The sequence below is a fragment of the Oncorhynchus mykiss genome, chromosome 12 (genome assembly GCF_013265735.2).
Source record: "Oncorhynchus mykiss isolate Arlee chromosome 12, USDA_OmykA_1.1, whole genome shotgun sequence".
NCBI classification, from domain to species: domain Eukaryota; kingdom Metazoa; phylum Chordata; class Actinopteri; order Salmoniformes; family Salmonidae; genus Oncorhynchus; species Oncorhynchus mykiss.
In genome coordinates, this window is record NC_048576.1 from 49,462,753 (window position 1) to 49,485,009 (window position 22,257).

At 43.7% G+C, this 22,257-nt stretch overlaps 1 protein-coding gene across 21 annotated transcripts in view; it reads right to left on the reverse strand.

Moving 5' to 3' along the window:
* Positions 1-22,257, reverse strand: part of LOC110537714 (discs, large homolog 2 (Drosophila)) — a 288,136-nt gene that overhangs the window by 152,532 nt on the left and 113,347 nt on the right. For 18 of the 21 annotated variants that reach the window (XR_005034996.1, XM_036937691.1, XM_036937685.1 and 15 more), the window contains 2 exons: positions 16,662-16,745; positions 9,314-9,475 (listed from right to left, as the gene is read on the reverse strand). Coding sequence is in view for 20 of the 21 variants with exons in the window: in XM_036937691.1 (XP_036793586.1) it covers positions 9,314-9,475; positions 16,662-16,745 (246 nt within the window). In the remaining variant the exon portion in view is untranslated. The remainder of the gene's footprint in view (positions 1-9,313; positions 9,476-16,661; positions 16,746-22,257) is intronic. The other 3 variants (XM_036937692.1, XM_021624011.2, XM_036937684.1) reach the window with 2 other exon arrangements.

Here is a 22,257-nt window from a genome sequence, read left to right on the forward strand (position 1 = left end):
TCACATGACCCTCCCCTTGTACTGTCAAATAAATTGAACACCCTCCCCCTCATATGATGAACTCAAAATAATAATAACAACTGGAGCGACCTTGTTTATAAATGTGGATATCGATTTTGCCACTTCAGCATGCTTTATGTGGCACTGTCGATGCCACGGAAGGGTACGGGCCAGAATGTTGAGGGTTCACCGACCACCACAGACGAGCTCACTCTCCCTGCCTGTTTCATTACACTACGATCAGAGCCGGCTGCAGACACTGATCAGCTAGGGGGGAAATCAGATTTTCTAATTATGTAAAACATATGCAACTCATTTTCCACCAACAGGTGCTAATGCACCACACACACAACCAATAAACTAAGCATTTCCTGACTTCGGGCAGCTCAATATCACGGTTTCTGTTTTCAACACCACAATAAATAGACTATGTCAATCTTGACAAACAGATAATGCATCCCTCTCTACCTTATGCTTACCCAGTATCGAAGGCTATCCGAATGTTATTCAACTTTTTGGTGTTTTGTAACAGATGTCTCTTTCCATTCATCAATTGGCCGCTGCACAATTTGGATTGAATGATTGATTGATTTGATTTGTCAGTTAAAAAAAATACAAAAATACTGTACACAAATGTTTTTTTTTAAGTGACCAGGATTGCACAATAAAGTCGGAGCCTTATTTCCATTGTGGTCCCTATTTGTTACCTAAATACATATACAGTTACATAGATACAGACACGTTACAGAGAGACGAAAACATGCTCAACCTCCAGATGAGTATGAGGGGGGAGATTAAGTACAATTCTTACAAGCTTGTTTGGCTGGTAGCTTATTTTGAAGACGTTTGGGGCTGCTGGTGAACCATGATGTGCAGGCATAATCAAAGTGACACTGGACTAGAGCACTTGCCAGTCTTTAGGGTGTCTGTAGCTCAGTTTCCATCCAACTGGCAACAGATTTTCTAAAATGTATTAAATAAAACATTTTCCCCAGCAATCTACACACAAAATGGCATAATGATAAAGCAATAACATTTTTTTTGAATTTTTATTTACATAAGTATTCAGACCCTTTGCTATGAGACTCCAAATTGAGCTCAGGTGCATCCTGATTCCATTGATCATGTTTCTACAACTTGATTGGAGTCCACCTGTGGTAAATTCAATTAATTGGACATGATTTGGAAAGCCAAACACCTGTCTATATAAGGTCCCACAGTTGACAGTGCATGTCAGAGCAAAAACCAAGCCATGAGGTCGAAGGAATTGTAAATAGAGCTCGACACAGGATTGTGTCAAGGCACAGATCTGGGAAAGGGTACCAAAACATTTCTGCAGCATTGACAGTCCCCAAGGACACAGTGGCCTCCATCATTCTTAAATGGAAGATGTTTGGAACCACCAAGACTCTTCCTAGAGTTGGACGCCCGGCCAAACTGAGCAATCGGGGGAGAAAGGCCTTTGTCAGGGAGGTGATCAAGAACCCGATGGTTACTCTGACAGAGCTCTAGAGTTCCTCTGAGGAGATGGGAGAACCTTCCAGAAGGACAACCATCTCTGCAGCACTCCACCAATCAGGCCTTTATGGTAGATTGGCCAGATGGAAGCCACTCCTCAGTAAAAGGGACATGACAGCCCGCTCGGAGTTTGACAAAAGGCACCTAAAGACTTTCAGACCATGAGAAACAAGATTCTCTGGTCTGATGAAACCAAGATGGAACTCTTTGGCATGAATGCCAAGTGTCACGTCTGGAGGAAACCTGGCACCATCAATAAGGTGAAGCATGGTGGTGGCAGCATCACAATGTGGGGATGTTTTTCAGCGGCAGGGACTGCAAAACAAGTCAGGATCGAGTACAGAGTACAGAGAGATACTTGATGAAAACCTGCTCAGGACCTCAGACTGGGGCGAAGGTCACCTTCCAACAGGACAACGACCCTAAGCACACAGCAAAGACAACGCAAGAATGGCTTCGGGAAAAGACTCTGAATGTCCTTGAGTGGCCCAGCCAGACCCCGGACTTGAACCCGATCGAACATCTCTGGAGAGACCTGAAAAACCCTGTGCAGCAATGCTCCCCATCCAACCTGACAGATTTTGAGAGTATCTGCAGAGAAGAATGGCATGATGGCGCCGGAGGGGATGGCTGCCGTCTTATCGGCTCTTAACCAACCATGCTATTTTGTTAGTTTTTTCGCGTTGGTAACCTGTTTTGTCCATAATGTTGCTGCTATGGTCTCTTATGACCGAAAAGAGCTTCTGGACATCAGTACTGCGATTACTCAACTCAGATTGGTCGAATCGTTTTTCTTCAATGAGTCAGACGAGAGGGATATACTACAGACACCCGACCATGCCCGGATCCCCATGATTCGCTGGGAAAGGAAACGTAGGTTTCGCGGAAAAAGATCAGGGTGCCTTATGAGGATCAGGCGACGAGTGGCTAATATGCCTTTAACTTCAGTCCTGATAGCTAACGTTCAATCGCTGGAAAATAAATGAAACGAACTGAAAGCACGTATATCCTATCGACGGGACATTAAAAACTGTAATATCTTATGTTTCACAGAGTTATGGCTGAACGACGACATTAAGAACAAACAGCTGGCGGGTTATTCACTATCGGTAGGATAGAACAGCAGCCTCTGGTAAGACACAGGTGGGGGCCTATGCATATATGTAAACAACAGCTGGTGCACGATATCTAAGGAAGTCTCTCGAGTATCTCATGATAAACTGTAGACCACATTATCTACCAAGAGAGTTTATCTGTATTTTTCGTAGCTGTCTACATACCACCACAGACCGATGCTGGCAGTAAAACCACACTCAATGAGCTGTATACCACCATAGGCAAACAGGAAAACGCTCATCCAGATGCGGCGCTCCTAGTGGCCGGGGACATGAATGCAAAGAAACTAAAATCAGTTTTACCTCATTTCTATCAGCATGTTAAATGTGCAACCAGAGGGGGAAAAAAATTCTAGACCACCAATACTCCACACACAGAGACGTGTACAAAGCTCTCCCTCGCCTTCAAATTGGCAAATCTGACCATAATTCTATCCTCCTGATTCCTGCTTACAAGCAAAAATTAAAGCAGGAAAATCCATAAAATCTATAATAAAGTGGTTAGATGAAGCAGATGATAAACTACAGGACTGTCTTGCGAGTACAGACTGGAATATGTTCCGGGATTCTTCCGAAGGCATTGAGGAGTTCACTACATCAGTCACTGGCTTTATCAATAAGTGCCTTGAGGACGTCGTCCCCACAGTGACAGCACGTACATACCCCAACCAGAAGCAATGGATTACAGGCAACATTCGCACTGAGCTAAAGGGTAGAGCTGCCACTCTCAAGGAGCAGGACTAACCCGGAAGCTTAAAAGAAATCCCACAATGCCCTCGGACGAACCATCAAACAGGCAAAGAGTCATTACAGGACTAAGATCAAATCGTACTACACCGGCTCAGACGCTCATCAAAAGTGGCAGGGCTTGCAAACTATTACAGACTACAAAGGGAAGCACAGCCGAGAGCTGCCCAGTGACACTAGCCTACTAGATGAGCTAAATAACTTCTATGCTCGCTTCAAGGCAAGTAACACTGAAACATGCATCAGCTGTTCGGGACGACTGTGTGATCCCACTCTCCGCAGCCAATGTGAGTAAGACCTTTAAACAGGCTGCAAGTCCAGAAGGATTACCAGAATGTGTACTGGCATGCGCTGACCAACTGGCAAGTGTCTTCACTGACATTTTCAACCTCCCCCTGTCTATGTAATAACAACATGCTTCAAGCAGACCACCATAGTCCCTGTGCTCAAGAACACTAAGGTAACCTGCCTAAATTACTACCGACACGTAGCACTCACGTCTGTAGCCATGAAATGCTTTGAAAGGCTGGTCATGGCTCACATCAACACCATTATCCAAGAAACCCTAGACCCACTCAAATTTGCATACCTCACCAACAGATCAACAGATGATGCAATCTCTATTGCACTCCACACTGCCCTTTCATACCTGGACATAAAGGAACACCTATGTGAGAATGCTATTCATTGACTACAGCTCAGCGTTCAACACCATAGTGCCCTCAAAGCTCATCACTAAGCTAAGGACCCTCATCACTAAGCTAAGGACCTCCCTCTGCAACTGGATCCTCAATTTCCTGATGGGCTAAACCCAGGTGGTAAGGGTAGGTAACAACACATCCGCCAAGCTGATCCTCAACACGGGGGCCCCTCAGGGGTGCATGCTCAGTCCCCTCCTGTACTCCCTGTTCACTCAAGACTGCACGGCCATGCACAACTTCAACACCATCATTCAATTTGCTGATGACCCAACAGAGGTAGGCCTGACAACGATGAGACAGCCTATAGGGAGGAGGTCCGAGACCTGACCATGTGGTGCAAGGACAACAACCTTTCCCTCAACGTGATCAAGACAAAGGAGATGATTGTGGACTACAGGAAAAGAAGGACCGAGTACGCCCCCATTCCCATTGACAGGGCTGTAGTGGAGCAGGTTGAGAGCTTCAAGTTCCTTGGCGTCCCCATCACCAACAAGGTCCAAGCACACCAAGACAGCCGTGAAGAGGGCATGACAAAACCTACTCCCCCTCAGGAGACTGAAAAGATTTGGCATGGGTCCTCAGATTCTCAAAATGTTTTACAACTACACCATCGAGAGCATCCTGACGGGTTGCATCACTGCCTGGTATGGCAACTGCTCATCCTCCGACCGCAAGGCACTACAGAGGGAAGTGCGTACATCCCAGTATATCACAGGGGCCAAGCTTCCTGCCATCCAGGACCTCTATACCAAGCGGTGTCAGAGGAAGGCCCTAAAAATTGTCAAAGACTCCAGCCACCCTAGTCATAGACTGTTCTCTCTGCTCTGCTCTGCTAACGCATGGCAAGCGGTATCGCAGCGCCAAGTCTAGGTCCATAAGGCTTCTAAACAGCTTCTTCCCCCAAGCCATACGACTCCGGAACAGCAAATCAAATGGCAACCCGGACTATTTGCACCCGGACTATTTGTGGAGATTGGTGAGGAATAAAAAAAACGATTTTAGAATAAGGCTGTAACGTAATAAAATGTGGAAAATGTCAAGGGGTTTGAATATACACATATACATATATATATATATATATATATATATATATATATGCAGTAGGGAGAACAAGTATTTGATACACTGACAATTTTGCACGTTTTCCTACTTACAAAGCATGTATCATATGTATACTTCAACTGTGAGAGACGGAATCTAAAACAAAAATCCAGAAAATAACATTGTATGATTTTTAAGTAATTAATTTGCATTTTATTGCATGACATAAGTATTTGATCACTTACCAACAGGTAAGAATTCCGGCTCTCACAGACCTGTTAGTTTTTCTTTAAGAATCCCTCCTGTTATCCACTCATTACCTGTATTAACTGCACCTGTTTGAACTCGTTACCTATATAAAAGACACCTGTCCACACAATCAAACAGACTCCAATCTCTCCACAATGGCCAAGACCATATGGACTAGGATGAGTAAAATTGTAGACCTGGACAAGGCTGGGATGGGCTACAGGACAATAGGCAAACAGCTTGGTGAGAAGGCAGCAACTGTTGGCCCAATTATTAGAAAATGGAAGAAGTTCAAGATGACGGTCAATCACCCTCGGTCTGGGCTCCATGCAAGATCTCACCTCGTGGGGCATCAATGATCATGAGGAAGGTGAGGGATCAGCCCAGAACTACACGGCAGGACCTGGTCAATGACCTGAAGAGAGCTGGGACCACAGTCTCAAAGAAAACCATTAGTAACACACTACGCCGTCATGGATTAAAATCCCGCAGCGCACGCAAGGTCCCCCTGCTCAAGCCAGCGCATGTCCAGGCCCGTCTGAAGTTTGCCAATGACCATCTGGATGATCCAGAGGAGGAATGGGAGAAGATAGAGCTTTTTGGTCTAAACTCCACTCGCCGTGTTTGGAGGAAGAAGAAGGATGAGTACAACCCCAAGAACACCATCCCAACCGTGAAGCATGGAGGTGGAAACATCATTCTTTGGGGATGCTTTTCTGCAAAGGGGACAGGACGACTGCATCGTATTGAGGGGAGGATGGATGGGGCCATGTATCGCGAGATCTTGGCCAACAACCTCCTTCCCTCAGTAAGAGCATTGAAGATGGGTCGTGGCTGGGTCTTCTAGCATGACAACGACCCGAAACACACAGCCAGGGCAACTAAGGAGTGGCTTCGTAAGAAGCATCTCAAGGTCCTGGAGTGGTCTAGCCAGTCTCCAGACCTGAACCCAATAGAAAATCTTTGGAGGGAGCTGAAAGTCTGTATTGCCCAGCGACAGCCCCGAAACCTGAAGGATCTGGAGAAGGTCTGTATGGAGGAGTGGGCCAAAATCCCTGCTGCAGTGTGTGCAAACATGGTCAAGAATTACAGGTAACGTATGATCTCTGTAATTGCAAACAAAGGTTTCTGTACCAGGTTTCTGCTTTTCTGATGTATCAAATACTTATGTCACGCAATAAAATGCAAATGAATTACTTAAAAATCATACAATGTGTCTCTCACAGTTGAAGTGTACCTATGATAAAAATTACAGACCTCTACATGCTTTGTAAGTAGGAAACACTGTCGATTTTGCAGGTTATCAAATACTTGTTCTCCCCACTGTATATATAAATATAATATGCACACTACCGGTCAAATGTTTTAGAACATCTACTCATTTAATTGTTTTTCTTCATTTCTACTATTTTCTACATTGTAGAATACAGCAAGACATCAAAACTATGAAATAACACATATGGAATCATGTATTAACCAAAAAAGTGTTAAATATATTTTATATTTGAGATTCTTTGCATACTCTTGGCATTCTCTCAACCAGCTTCATGAGGTAGTCATCTGGAATGCATTTCAATTAAATGGTGTGCCTTCTTAAAAGTTAATTTGTGGAATTTCTTTCCTTCTTAATTCGTTTGCGTTGTGTGTCGTGTTGTGACAAGGGGGGTATACAGATGATAGCCCTATTTGGTAAAAGACCAAGTTCATATTATGGCAAGAACAGCTCAAATAAGCAAAGAGAAACGACAGGCCATCATTACATTAAGACATGAAGGTCAGTCATAACGTAAAATTTCAAGAACCTTGAAAGTTTCTTCAAGTGCAGTCGCAAAAACCATCAAGCACTCTCATGAGGACCACCACAGGAATGGAAGACCCAGAGTTACCTCTGCTGCAGAGGATAAGTTCATCAGAGTTAGTAGCCTCAAATTGCAGCCCAAATAAATGCTTCACAGAGTTCAAGTAACATACACATCTCAACATCAACTGTTCAGAGGAGACTGTGTGAATCAGGCCTTTATGGTCGAATTGCTGCAAAGAAACTACTACTAAAGGACACCAATAAGAAGAAGAGACTTGCTAGGGCCAAGAAACACAAGCAATGGACATTAGACCGGTGCAAATTTGTCCTTTGTTCTGGAGTCCAAATTGGAGATTTTTGGTTCCAACCGCCGTGTCTTTGTGAGACGCGGTGTGGGTGAACAGATGATCTCCGCATGTGTATTTCCCACCGTAAAGGAGGTGTGATGGTGTAGGGATGCTTTGCTGTTGACACTAGGGGATTTATTTAGAATTCAAGGCACACTTAACCAGCATGGCTACCACAGCATTCTGCAGCAATACCCCATCCCATCTGGTTTGGGCTTAGAGGGACTATCATTTGTTTCACAACAGGACAATGACCCAACACACCTCCAGGCTGTGTAAGGGCAGTTTGACCAAGAAGGAGAGTGATGGAGTGCTGCATCAGATGACCTGGCTTCCACAATCACCCGACCTGGTTGGTTTGGGATGAGTCGGACCGCAGAGTGAAGGAAAAGCAGCCAACAAGTGCTCAGTATATGTGGGAACTCCTTCAAGAAGGTTGGAAAAGCATTCCAGGTGAAGCTGGTTGAGAGAATGCCAAGAGTGTGCAAAGCTGTCATCAAGGCAAAGGGTATTTGAAAAAATATATACATTTTGATTTAACACTTTTTTGGTAACTATATGATTCCAAATGTGTATTTCATAGTTGTGATGTCTTCACTATTATTCTTCAATGTAGAAAATTGTAAAAAAATAAAAGAAAAACCCTTGAATGAGTAGATGTTCTTAAACTTTTGACCGGTAGATAGATAGATAAATAAATAAATAAATAAATAATGTAAGAGAAGCTTACGCCTAACCCGAGAGATATGCCGGTGGCATGCTACGACACCGGAATGCATTTCTTTATGTCAGATGGCTACTGCATCTGCTATACAGATATCGACGTACAGAAGGTGTGTAATTCGTAAAAAAATGTACCTAATATTTTGTATAAAGATAAGCATTACATTGTTAGATTATAGGAGTAACTCTGGTTGGCGTGAAAATGTCACCTCAAGGTCAACAGTTGGAGCGCCGCGGCGCACTGCTTTCATGCCATAGGCCTGCAGTAGCTAAAGCTTAATAATAGCCACACCATACAAAACCTTCACAAACATTTCAAAAATGTATTAGGGTAATATCAAAAGTGTGTCAAGCCATTGTTTATAGGGAAAATGCGAGCAGAAGTGCAAATGTAAACCAGGGGGAAAAAACGCACTACCCTCCCCTGTGCCCCTCCAAAATAACACAGAAAGTTTGACAACCCTCCCATATTTTGGACCACCCCTCCCCAGTACATTTTGATCTGTCCCTAATGGACAATTATTTAAAGGATTTCTTACTGGACAAGTTCAGGTAGTCCCTCCCTGTTTGTCAATTTTCTTACATTTGGTGCCTAATAAAATGACCACGGCGATGTCCTTGTGTTAGTAGTAGGGTACTGAGTTGCACATAAGAGAGACTTACTGAAGACTCAGGGTAGGAATCACAATGGCTTTTGAATGACTCAAGAGATTAATAGAAGGAATGGCTAAGAGGAATGAGAGAAAGAGATGGTAAGAAATAAACAGAAAGAAACAGAAAGAACAAGAGAGAGAAAATAAAGGAAACTCAAGGGGACAAAAGAAAAAGAACGAGAGAGAGAGAGAGAGAGAGAGAGAGAGAGAGAGAGAGAGAGAGAGAGAGGGATAGGGATAGGGATAGGGAGGAACATGGAGTCCACCATGTTGGCAGTCATGCATGGTGTGGTTTGGCGAGATCTCGCCAATGAGAAAAACACTGGTTGAAAATATGTAACTTTTGCAGTTGAAATGATGCATTTTCAGACAGTTTTGCTCACTGGATTGAGGGGTGCAGGAGAGGACGTTTGCTAACCTTGAGCGGGGAGATATGGGAGTGGGACACGTAGCCATGCACATTCTCAATCTCTGAGAGGTTCTTCTCCGACACGTGCACCAACTCAGGGGCGCGCACCTCGTTGGTCAGCCGCGGGAACCCGTGCTCAGGCGGAGAGTCCTCATCTTCATAGCGATACTGCTTTAGAACGGAGGAAGAAGTGAAGGAGAAAAGGAGCACAGTGGAAAAGGGAAAAGAAACAGTAAAAAGTCAATCAGAACGACAACAATAACAGACAGATTGACATATATTGAAGTTCCACTTTGTGAACCTTGTTGTTTGTAGACACATGTTACAGAGTAACATAATACATTGACTAGGCTACATGTGTAGCCCAATTCTGTGGCCTAATGAAGTGAATGAGGAATCTTCTGTGATGGTTCATGTTACCCATATGGTTCCCATATGATTTATACAGCACTTCACCACTACTAAACTCCCATTGGGGGCCTAGGGATAGAAGAGGAAGGGAGGTCTTTGCCAGCAAGTGTGAATCTATGACAGCGTATTTAAGCGTGAACATGTGGGCCCTACCAGATGATGTCAGAATGCAAAATGATGGGTGAACTGAAACATGGTAGCCTTGTTGAAATTGGAATGTAAAGTGAGAAAGTTGCACTTCTTTTCATAGGGCCTTTTTTTGTGAAATAACTAGCGCCGGGATTCAATCAAAGCCGTGTTGTGGACAAATACATTTAAATACAATTTCCCTCACCCTTCGCGGATATGGCATTCGTGGTAAAGCTGCAGATGACGGCTCAAGCAATAATTACCTTTCAAATTCAAATGCAGTGCGCTTGTCGACAACTCTCCTTGGATTCAATTCTGGCATAGGTGAACATTGCTACATTTAGTAGCAACAACACAAGAGACAATGGCGCTGCAACGGATAGCTGCCGTTTTACTGGCTCTTGACCAACACTGTGATTTTGTGTGGTTTTTTTTGTAAGTAATGTTTCCGTCCATCTTTTCCTATGACCGAAAAGCGCTTCCGAACAGCAGAACAGAACAGTGACCTCAATTTGGATTCTACTTTTCTACCAACAAGTCAGTAGCGGAGGACATACTTCTCACTCTGGACTAGGCCCTAATCCCCGAGACTTGGAAAAGAAAATGGCTGCGTATGAGGGGCCAACATGTGGGCACCCTGATGAAATTACGTTGGCTAGTACATAAACCGTTTCTACCCTCCGTTCTATTGGTGAACGTACAATCTCTGGAGAACAAACTGGACTAGCTCAGTTCAAGACTATCCTATCAATGGGACCTGAAGAAATGTAATATCCTATGTTTCTCGAAGTCATGGCTGAAGAAGGACATAGATAATATACAGTGTCCTTGGAAAGTATTCAGACCCCTTGACTTCTTCCACATTTTGTTAGTTTACAGACTTATAACATTAATTAAATAGTTTTTTCCCCTCATCAATCTACAAACAATACCCCATGACGACAAAGCAAAGATATTTTTGCTAATTTATTACAAATAAAAAACGGAAATATCACAATTACAAAAATATTCAGACCCTTTACTCAGTACTTTGTTGAAGTACCTTTGGCAGCGATAACAGCCGTGAGTCTTCTTGGGTATGATGTTCAAGCTTGGCACACCTGTATTTGGGGAGTTTCTCCCATTCTTCTCTAAAGATCCTCTCAAGCTCTGTCAGGTAGGGAACATTGCTGCACAGCTATTTTCAGGTCTCTCCAGAGATGTTCAATCTGGTTCAGGCTCTGGCTGGGCCTTTGAAGGACATTCAGAGACTTGTCCCGTAGCCACTCCTGCGTTTTCTTGGCTGTGTGCTTAGGGTCATTGTCCTGTTGGAAGGTGAACCTTTGCCCCAGAGGTCCTCAGCATTCTGGAGCAGGTTTTCATTAAGGATCTCTTTGTACTTTGCTCATCTTTGCTTCGATCCTGACTAGTCTCACAGTCCTTGCCTTCTGAAAAGCATCCACATAGCATGATGCTGCCACCACCATGTTTCACCGTAGGGATGGTGCCAGATTTCCTCCAGACTTAACACTTGGCATTCAGGGCAAAGAGTTCAGTCTTGGTTCAACCTTTACTGAGGAGTGGCTTTTGTCTGGCCAATCTACCATAAAGGCCTGATTGGTGGAGTGCTGCAGAGTTGGTTGTCCTTCTGGACAGTTCTCCCATCTCCACAGAGGAACTCCAGAGCTCTGTCAGAGTGACCATCGGGTTCTTGGTCACCTTCCTGACCAAGGCCCTTCTCCCCGATTTCTCAGTTTGGCCAGTTTGGTCCAGCTCTAGGAAGTCTTGGTGGTTCTAACCCTCTTCCATTTAAAAATGAAGGAGGCCACTGTGTTCTTGTGGACCTTCGACGCTGCAGAAATGTTTTGGTACCCTTCCCCAGATCTGTGCCTCGACACAATCCTGTCTCGGAACTCTACGGACAATTCCTTTGACCTCATGGCTTGGTTTTTTCTCTGACATACACTGTCAATGTGGAACCTTATGTAGACAGGTGTGTGTCTTTCCAAATCATGTCCAATCACTTGAATTTACCACAGGTGGACTCCAATCAAGTTGTAGAAACATCAAGGATGATCAATAGAAAAAGGATGCACCTCAGCTCAATTTCATGTCTCACAGCAAAGGGTCTGAATACTTATGTAAATAAGGTATTTCAGTTTTTTATATATATATATACACATTTGCAAACATTTCTAAAAACCTTTTTTTTTCTTCGCTTTGTCATTATGGGGTATTGTGTGTTTTTTTATTTAATATTTTTTTTATAAGGCTGTAAAGTAACAATGTGGAAAAAGTCAAGGTGTCGGAATACTTTCCGAAGGCACAGTATATCTAGCTGTTTTTTCTATGTTCCGGGATTCATCTGATGGCATTGAGAAGTTTACCACATCAGTCTCCTGCTTCATTAATAAGTGCATCTACAATGTCATCCCCACAGTGACCATACGTACATATCCCAACTAGAAGCCATGGATTACAGGCAAAATCTGTACCGAACTAAAGGCTAGAGCTGCTGCTTTCAAGGAGCGGGACACCAATCCAGACGATTATAAGAAATCCAGTTACATCCTCTGACGAACCATCAAACAGGAAAATCATCAATACAGGGCTTAGATCGAATTCTACCACACCAGCTTGGACACTTGTCGGATGAGGCAGGGTTTGAAAACTATCATGGATTACAAAGGGAAACCCAGACGCTGAGCTGCCCAGTGATGCAGGTTTACCAGACATGCTAAATAGCTTCTATGTTCGCTTCGAGGCAAGCAACACTGAACCATGCATGAGAGCACCAGCTATTCCGGACGACACTATGATCACATTCTCCATAGCCGATGTAAGACCTTTAAACAGGTTAACATTCACAAGGCCGCAGGGCCAGAAGGATTACCAGGAAGCGTACTTAGAGCATGCGCTGACCAGCTGACGAGTGTCTTCACTGTCATTTTCAACCGCTCTTTGGCCCAGTCTGTAATAACTACATGTTTCAATCAGACTACCATAGCCCTTTGCCCAAGAACACGAAGGTAATGTTTCTAAATGACTATCGACCTGTAGCACTCACATCTGTAGCCATGAAATGCTTTGAAAGCCTGGTCATGGCTCACATCAACAGCATCATCCCAGACACCCTGGACCCATTCCAATTCGCATACCGCCTCAACAATTCCACAGATGACGCAATCTCAATCACACTCCACACCGCCCTTTCTCACCTGGACAAAAGGAACACCTATGTGCGAATGCTGTTCTTTGACTACAACTCAGCTTTCAACACAATAGTGCCCTCCATGCTCATCACAAACCTAAGGTCCCTGGGACTAAACACCTCTCTACAGCTGGATCCTGGACTTCCAGATGGGCCATCCCCCAGGTGGTGAGGGAATTAAACAACACATCCGCTATGCTGACCCTCAACACAGGGGCCCCTCAGGGTTGTGTGTCTAGTCCCCTCTTGTACTCCCTGTTCACCCATGACTGCAAGACTCAAACAACATCATTACATTTTCAGACGACACCGCGGTGGTAGGCCTGATCACAGACGACGATGAGACAGCCTATAAAGAGGTCATAGAACTGGCAGTGTTGTACCAACAACCTCTCCCTCAACGTCAGCAAGACAAAGAAGCTGATCGTGGACTACAGAAAACGGAGGGCCGAGCACACCCCCATTCACATCAACGAGGCTGTAGTGGAGCGGGTCGAGAGCTTCAAGTTTCTCTGTGTCCATATCAGTAAGGATCTACAGTGCCTTGCGAAAGTATTCGGCCCCCTTGAACTTTGCGACCTTTTGCCACATTTCAGGCTTAAAACATAAAGATATAAAACAGTATTTTTTTGTGAATCAACAACAAGTGGGACACAATCATGAAGTGGAATGACATTTATTGGATATTTCACACTTTTTTAACAAATCAAAAACTGAAAAATTGGGCGTGCAAAATTATTCAGCCCCCTTAAGTTAATACTTTGTAGCGCCACCTTTTGCTGCGATTACAGCTGTAAGTCGCTTGGGGTATGTCTCTATCAGTTTTGCACATCGAGAGACTGAAATGTTTTCCCATTCCTCCTTGCAAAACAGCTCGAGCTCAGTGAGGTTGGATGGAGAGCATTTGTGAACAGCAGTTTTCAGTTCTTTCCACAGATTCCTCGATTGGATTCAGGTCTGGACTTTGACTTGGCCATTCTAACACCTGGATATGTTTATTTTTGAACCATTCCATTGTAGATTTTGCTTTATGTTTTGGATCATGGTCTTGTTGGAAGACAAATCTCCGTCCCAGTCTCAGGTCTTTTGCAGACTCCATCAGGTTTTCTTCCAGAATGGTCCTGTATTTGGCTCCATCCATCTTCCCATCAATTTTAACCATCTTCCCTGTCCTTGCTGAAGAAAAGCAGGCCCAAACCATGATGCTGCCACCACCATGTTTGACAGTGGGGATGGTGTGTTCAGCTGTGTTGCTTTTACGCCAAACATAACGTTTTGCATTGTTGCCAAAAAGTTCAATTTTGGTTTCATCTGACCAGAGCACCTTCTTCCACATGTTTGGTGTGTCTCCCAGGTGGCTTGTGGCAAACTTTAAACAACACTTTTTATGGATATCTTTAAGAAATGGCTTTCTTCTTGCCAGTCTTCCATAAAGGCCAGAATTGTGCAATATACGACTGATTGTTGTCCTATGGACAGAGTCTCCCACCTCAGCTGTAGATCTCTGCAGTTCATCCAGAGTGATCATGGGCCTCTTGGCTGCATCTCTGATCAGTCTTCTCCTTGTATGAGCTGAAAGTTTAGAGGGACGGCCAGGTCTTGGTCGATTTGCAGTGGTCTGATACTCCTTCCATTTCAATATTATCGCTTGCACAGTGCTCCTTGGGATGTTTAAAGCTTGGGAAATCTTTTTGTATCCAAATCCGGCTTTAAACTTCTTCACAACAGTATCTCGGACCTGCCTGGTGTGTTCCTTGTTCTTCATGATGCTCTCTGCGCTTTTAACGGACCTCTGAGACTATCACAGTGCAGGTGCATTTATACGGAGACTTGATTACACACAGGTGGATTGTATTTATCATCATTAGTCATTTAGGTCAACATTGGATCATTCAGAGATCCTCACTGAACTTCTGGAGAGAGTTTGCTGCACTGAAAGTAAAGGGGCTGAATAATTTTGCACGGCCAATTTTTCAGTTTTTGATTTGTTAAAAAAGTTTGAAATATCCAATAAATGTCGTTCCACTTCATGATTGTGTCTGAAGCCTGAAATGTGGCAAAAGGTCGCAAGGTTTAAGGGGGCCGAATACTTTCGCAAGGCACTGTATCATGGTCCACAAACACCAATACAGTTGTGAAGAGGGCACGACAATGCCTCTTCCCTCTCAGGAGGCTGAAAAGATTTGGCATGGGCCCTCGGATCCTCAAAGGTTCTACAGCTGCACCACTGACAGCATCTTGACTGGCTGCATCACCGCTTGGTAAGGCAACTGCTTGACATCTGACCACAAGGCGCTACAAAGGGTAGTGAGTACGGCCCAGTACATCCCTGGGGCTGAACTCCCTGCCACCCAGGACCTCTATACCAGGCGGTGTCAGAGGAAGGCCCAAGTCAAAGACTGTTCTCTCGGCTACCACACGGCAAGAGGTACTGATGGTCTGGAACCAACAAGACCCTGAACCGGTTCTACCGCCAAGCCATAAAACTTAAACTTAAACTTAAATAGTTCACCAATAGCTACCCAAACTATCTGCATTGACCCTTATTTGACTCATCAGATACACTGCTGCTACTGTGTATTATCTGTCACTTTATTCCTAGTTATATGTACATATCTACCTCAATTACCTTGTACCCCTGCACATCGACTAGGTACTCGTACCCTGTGTATATAGCCAAGTTATCGTTACTCATTGTGTATTTATTATTACGTGCTTTATTTTCTACAATTTCTCTATTTTCTTTTCCTCTGCATTGTTGGGAAGGGCCCGTAAGCATATTCATCTAAACCTGTTCTTATTTTTTTTATTTCACCTTTATTTAACCAGGTAGGCTAAAACAAGTTCTCATTTACAACTGCGACCTGGCCAAGATAAAGCAAAGCAGTGTGACACAGACAACAACACAGAGTTGCACATGGAATAAACAATAAAACAAGTCAATAACACCATAAACAAGTAAATGACAGAGTAGAAAAAAATATATACAGTGTGTGCAAAAGGCATGAGGAGGTAGGCAATAAATAGGCCATAGGAGCGAATAATTACAATTTAGCAGCTCTACACCTGTTGTTTACGAGGCATGATTTTTTATTTGAAAATACACTCAAATGAAATTACTGAAGCAGTGTCTTGTTTAACGGATCCTTTGAACTTGCCTTGGGATACAGTGGACTACTAATTTAGCTGATTTCTCGCATGAGGTGTTTGACAAATGACTTTTGCTTTTTGGATGTAACATTTTCTATATTCATACCTAGAGAAAGACAAGGCAAAGCTGTCTATTATAAGCCTGCTAAGATAACTCATCACTATATGCCCACATAACCCTAAAATGTTAAAACATATATATGCCCACAAAACAAATCAAATAAATACCTATATTTCCATCAAGCTAATACTGTGTGTCCCTTAACCTATTTTATCCATGATAGAGTGAAAAGGGGCAATACCCCCAAGGCCTGAGTCCCTTATGATATGAAAGCAGTGAAGTCCTCTCTGTGTACAGCACAAGAGTGGAAAGCGGGCATGAGAGTGGCATGGATGGGCAGTGCCCTGCCCCAAGCATGAGGAGAAGGATGGCGTGAAGATGGGGCTCGAGGGACAGTGTAAAGTCCCCTCTCTCACCCAGGGAGCGTTCATCATGTCGGGGTTCATGCATGCCGGGGGCTGGCCAGTGTGTGGGGACCCCTGCACCGCAGCCGGCCTGTTCTGTGGACAAGAGAGAGCAATCCAGCTTTGACCACAAGGGGGAAACCAAGAGAAGAGCAAAAGTCAAAATGTTCAGGGTAAAGTTTCTCATATGGGAACATATCTAGGATCAGCTTACCCTCCCTAAATCCTAACCGTGTGGTTAGGGGAGGGATGCAAAAAAGGCCTTAGATCAGAGTCTGGGTAACTTCATCCTGCTCAAAAGTAAACACTCATCCAAAAGCTCCAGTCACCTCGGGAAGAAGCTCGCCATACACAAACACGCGTGTGAAACTCAAGACAAACACACCAGCCAGTGTAGCTGTGATAGGAACAAATAGACAGGGTGACGAACGCCACCATGCTCTCCAACAATTAGACCCACCACACACACACAGTTTGGGCAGACGGTAATGGCTGGAAAATGACGGGTCAAAAGAACAAACATGATAATCAAGTTCCCATGTACCGCAGCAACATTGAATGGATACACTCAGATTCCATCCCAAATGACATTCTATTCCTTAGTGCACTACTATTAACCAGTGCCCATAGTGCTCTGGTCAAAAGCAGTGCTCTATGGAGGGAATATGGTGTCATTTGGGATGTAACCTAAATAAGCAATTCACAACATTCGGCAGGCTCAGCATACAAAAATCCCAGTACGTGATGACCCAAAACAATAGATGAGATATCTACGACTGAGGGAACAGCATTATAGGTGGATCATGTCAGCTGCAATGCACCAGCAATCTTTGATAAGGGCCTCAAGGCAGGAAAATGGAAACTGAAGGCAACATTTTTAAGAGATGAGGGAGAAGCCTATGTATAGGGCGGCAGGTAGCCTAGCGGTTAAGGGCGTTAGGCCAATAACCAAAAAGGTTGCTGGTTTGAATCCCAGAGCCGACTAGGTGAAAAATCTGCCATTGTGCCCTTGAGCAAAGCCCTTAACCTTAATTGTTCCTGTAAGTTTCTCTGGATATAATGTCAAATGTATGCTATAAACCTAATGGTATACCGCCCTGCCCCTCACCCTGTGCAAATAACATCAAAAGCAATAGGCCAGAGAGAACTATCCCAATATATATTCATCTGCAATAAGCTAGTTACACATATCAGATTTCCCTGATTTAAGCTGCAGTCATATTTTGAAGCACCTTTCCACACGTTCCTATGCAGAGGAACAATCTGATGCCTCAAACTCTCCAATTACCCCACATCCTGTGCTAATAATCTCTCTTTATGATTAGACACTAAGCACTGTGGCCGACTGTCTAATCCACTGTCCTATTTCCTCTTTTATCACTCCCTCGATCTTTCCTCAGTTTCTCTTTTTCCCTTTTCACACTACTGAGTCAAGCTAAGTTATACATCCACCATAGTTGCTGGAACCGTACTGGAAAGTCCAATTAAAAGGAAATATCAGACCCAGTACAGTTCGGGTTGACACGCTAATCTGAAAAGGTAATTACATTCTCAAACTAATGCATTCCCCCCGCATAGCTTGTGTTTTGGAGGGGTAACTGCGTTAGAACGGTCAAATCGGTGGGAAGTTGCTGGTGTGGTCATTGTCATGAAGCCACACCCGTCCCACCCATGTTAGAAGTTCAGAATGAAAAAGTGTAGGCTATATACAGTAGATTTAATGGCACTCAAATTGAAAATAATTTAACTAAATAATGAGGATGTGTGTCAGCCAAATGGAGGTGTAGATTACATCTCACATTCCAGTGTTCCAACTTGTAAACAAGGCTGTATAGGATTTCTCTTAATGTGACTGTGTAGCCTTTATTTTCTCTATATAATTTATACGTATCCATACTGTAATGTATGTATCAGTATCCAGAGATAAATGTGTGAGCATGAGAGACATTGTGTGTGTGAATGTATTACACTAGTGTAGATTCCATTTTAAGATGCCATTATACCTTGCGTTGGCACAGTTTCATTGAACCGGCACACTTATCTCACTGCACCCTGTAATTGAATAGAACTATTCAGACAGGGCAATCAGCAGACGTCATCCCACACGGGCACTTAGTGTCTGTGCCTAACGTACCATAGCAGTGCCCACTGAAAAGTGGAAACTGGCAGTGCCATTCCTTAATGTCAGCACAGTAACATAAAATGTCCTCTATGCATCTTCATTCTATACGTTATTAAGAAGCGGCTCAGTTGGTAAGCTCGGTAATTCCAAGCGTCCTGGGTTCAATTCCGGGGGGGGGGATCACATACATGACTATTGCTTTGATAAAAGCTTCTGCCAAGTGGCATAAACTGCAAACGATTATATTATGGCAACATTATCATAACATCATAAATGACCTCTTCTCAAAGGAATGTACGTGTTTTTTATAGTTGTGTTTTTCGTGAGCTGATGATATCTTTCAATCTGTACGCTGAGAGGACTTGAAATTGTACGGTGTCTCAAGTTTTTTTCAAACAACACTTCAGTTAAACTTTATACAGAGTAGAAAGGAAACAGTGAACGTAAAAGAACTGGGATGCCCACTCTCACACACACAAACACCCAAACACAGGAGAGGGACACATGTGGGAAGCCAAGGGCAGTGCCCGGTTACTCTGTGCCAACATGGCCACTTCAGATGAACATAGAGAGCTGATGAACTTAGCTGCAAACACAGGGGCAGGTGTGTGTCACTATCGCTCCTGTCTGTTGCCCAAAATGGGATGTAGAGTACTGGACAGATGGTCATGGGGGAAAAAAACTAGGCCTAATACCACTCTGTTGCATTTCCATGACCATATGTAACAAAAATTGGTTACACTTTCCATTACAGTGCCCTAATTACTGTGTAATTTCCTGTAATTGTAATTACTCATTATTACACTGAACTTAAACTGTACTTAAGAGTTACTTAGGGTTAGAGTTAGTGCCTAAGTAAGGGTTAGGGTTTAATGAGTAATTACAATACTTATTACACTTTAATTACACGAGTAGTTACACAGTAATAACGGCACTGTAATGTAAAGTGTTACCCAGAAATCTCATTAGCTCTCAATGTATTCTGTGATTCTGTGTGCCATTCTATTCATATTTAGGGTCGAATGGCATTTCATTCAATCCCCTGTAGACCTATGCAGATGCAGGGATATGAAAATGTGGGGTTGGCCCATAAGCGGGCATACTTTACTTGAAGTTGTAAAGATACCATGTGACGTATATAACACATATACTACCATGCAGTTACACAGGATTGCAATGTATTGGTAGTACATGTAACCACCACACTATTGCACCACAACTACTTTTGAGTGAGAATTTGGCGAGTTGTGAAGCTACCGCCTAACTCGGTGTAACTCAATCCTGGTCCTTGGGACCCAAAGGGTCGCAAATTGTTGTTTTTGCCCTAGCATTCACACACATCATTCAACTAATCCTCAAGGTTTTGATTTGAATAAGGTGTGTTAGTGCTCTAGGGCAAAAATAAAAATGTGCACCCCTTAGTGTCCCTAGGACCTCGACGAAGAAACACTGCAAGTGCAACAATATTTTGGTTACCAAAGTAGTTATGGAATAACTATATGGACATTAGGGCGAGGTAATGTGAAGTGTTACCCATTTACCTTGACTTTTTATAGTGTGTAGGCCTACATGTTCAAGCTGCCAGAATCTCTCCAAATCATTGAGACATTATCCAGAAAGAGCAGAGCTGAGCTAAGCTGTTCCTCCCTTTCAACATGAGTCATCCTGAGCTACCATTGACAGCAGTGAGTGTGCATTCAAAAATATGCTTGCCATAGTTCTTCAAAACACTGAAACGGACACATAGTTAAAGGGATAGTTCACTCAAAAACAATCCTTGAGCACGTTGTTCATCGGTCCACTGTTAATGCAATCCCAAACAATTGTGCATGTCAGCAGTCACGTTCCCAAGATGGATCACTTTCAGTACAGAGCAAAAACTGTGATGACTTTTACATCATATGTGTTAATAACTATAGCTACATAAATAAACTCAACAAAAAAAGAAAAGTCCCTTTTTCAGGACCCTGTCATTCAAAGACAATTCGTAAAAATCCAAATAACTTCACAGATCTTCATTGTAAAGGGTTTGAACACGGTTTCCCATGCTTGTTCAATGAACCATAAACAATTAATGAACATGAACCTGTGGAACAGTCGTTAAGACACTAACAGCTTACAGACGGTAGGCAATTAAGGTCACAGTTATGAAAACTTAGGAGAGGCCTTTCTACTGACTCTGAAAAACACAAAAAGAAAGATGCCCAGGGTCCCTGCTCATCTGCGTGAACGTGCCTTAGGCATGCTGCGAGGCATGAGGACTGCAGATGTGGCCAGGGCAATAAATTGCCATGTCCGTACTGTGAGACGCCTAAGACAGCGCTACAGGAAGACAGGACGGATAGCTGATCATCCTCGCAGCGGCACACCATATATAACAACACCCGCACAGGATCGGTACATCCAAACATCACATCTGCGGGACAGGTACAGGATGGCACCAACAACTGCCCGAGTTACACCAGGAACACACATTCCCTCCATCAGTGCTCAGAGACTGTCTGCAATAGGCTGAGAGAGGCTGGACTGAGGGCTTGTAGGCCTGTTGTGAGGCAGATCCTCACCAGACATCACCGGCAACAACGTCGCCTATGGGCACAAGCCCACCGTCGCTGGACCAGACAGGACTGGCAAAAAGTGCTCTTCACAGACGAGTCGCAGTTTTGTCTCACCAGGGGTGATGGTCGGATTCGCGTTTATTGTCGAAGGAATGAGTGTTACACCGAGGTCTGTACTCTGGAGCGGGATCGATTTGGAGGTGGAGGATCTGTCATGGTCTGGGGCGGTGTGTCACAGCATCATCGGACTGAGCTTGTTGTCATTGCAGGCAATCTCAACGCTGTGCGTTACAGGGATGATATCCTCCTCCCTCATATGGTGAGGGCTAGTGCCATTCCCCCCAGAAATGTCCAGGAACTTGCAAGTGCCTTGGTGGAAGAGTGGGGTAACATCTCACAGTATGAACTGGCAAATCTGGTGCAGTCCATGAGGAGGAGATGCGCTGCAGTACTTAATGCAGCTGGTGGCCACACCAGATACTGACTGTTACTTTTGATTTTAATCATCCCCCTTTGTTCAGGGACACATTATTCCATTTCTGTTAGCAACATGTCTGTGGAAGTTGTTCAGTTTATTTCTCAGTTGTTGAATCTTGTTATGTTCATACAAATATTTACACGTTAAGTTTGCTGAAAATAAACGCAGTTGACAGTGAGAGGACGTTTATTTTTTTAATGAGTTTAACAATACGCCATATGGCACTATCTATAGTGTATGGCAGGATCAGTATTAAGAGGTTGTAGCGCAGAAGGTTCTGTGCCATATGTACAAGGAGCCAACAAAGACCCAGCTGACTTGAAAGCTTTTAAAAATGACTAGAAGGCTAGGCATTTTCAGTTAAAATATGGTTGCAGGAAGACTGCAAAATGATATTTGTCATTTTAAAAACTCATGCAATGGTTAACCGTTTGGTCTGAAATGATTAAC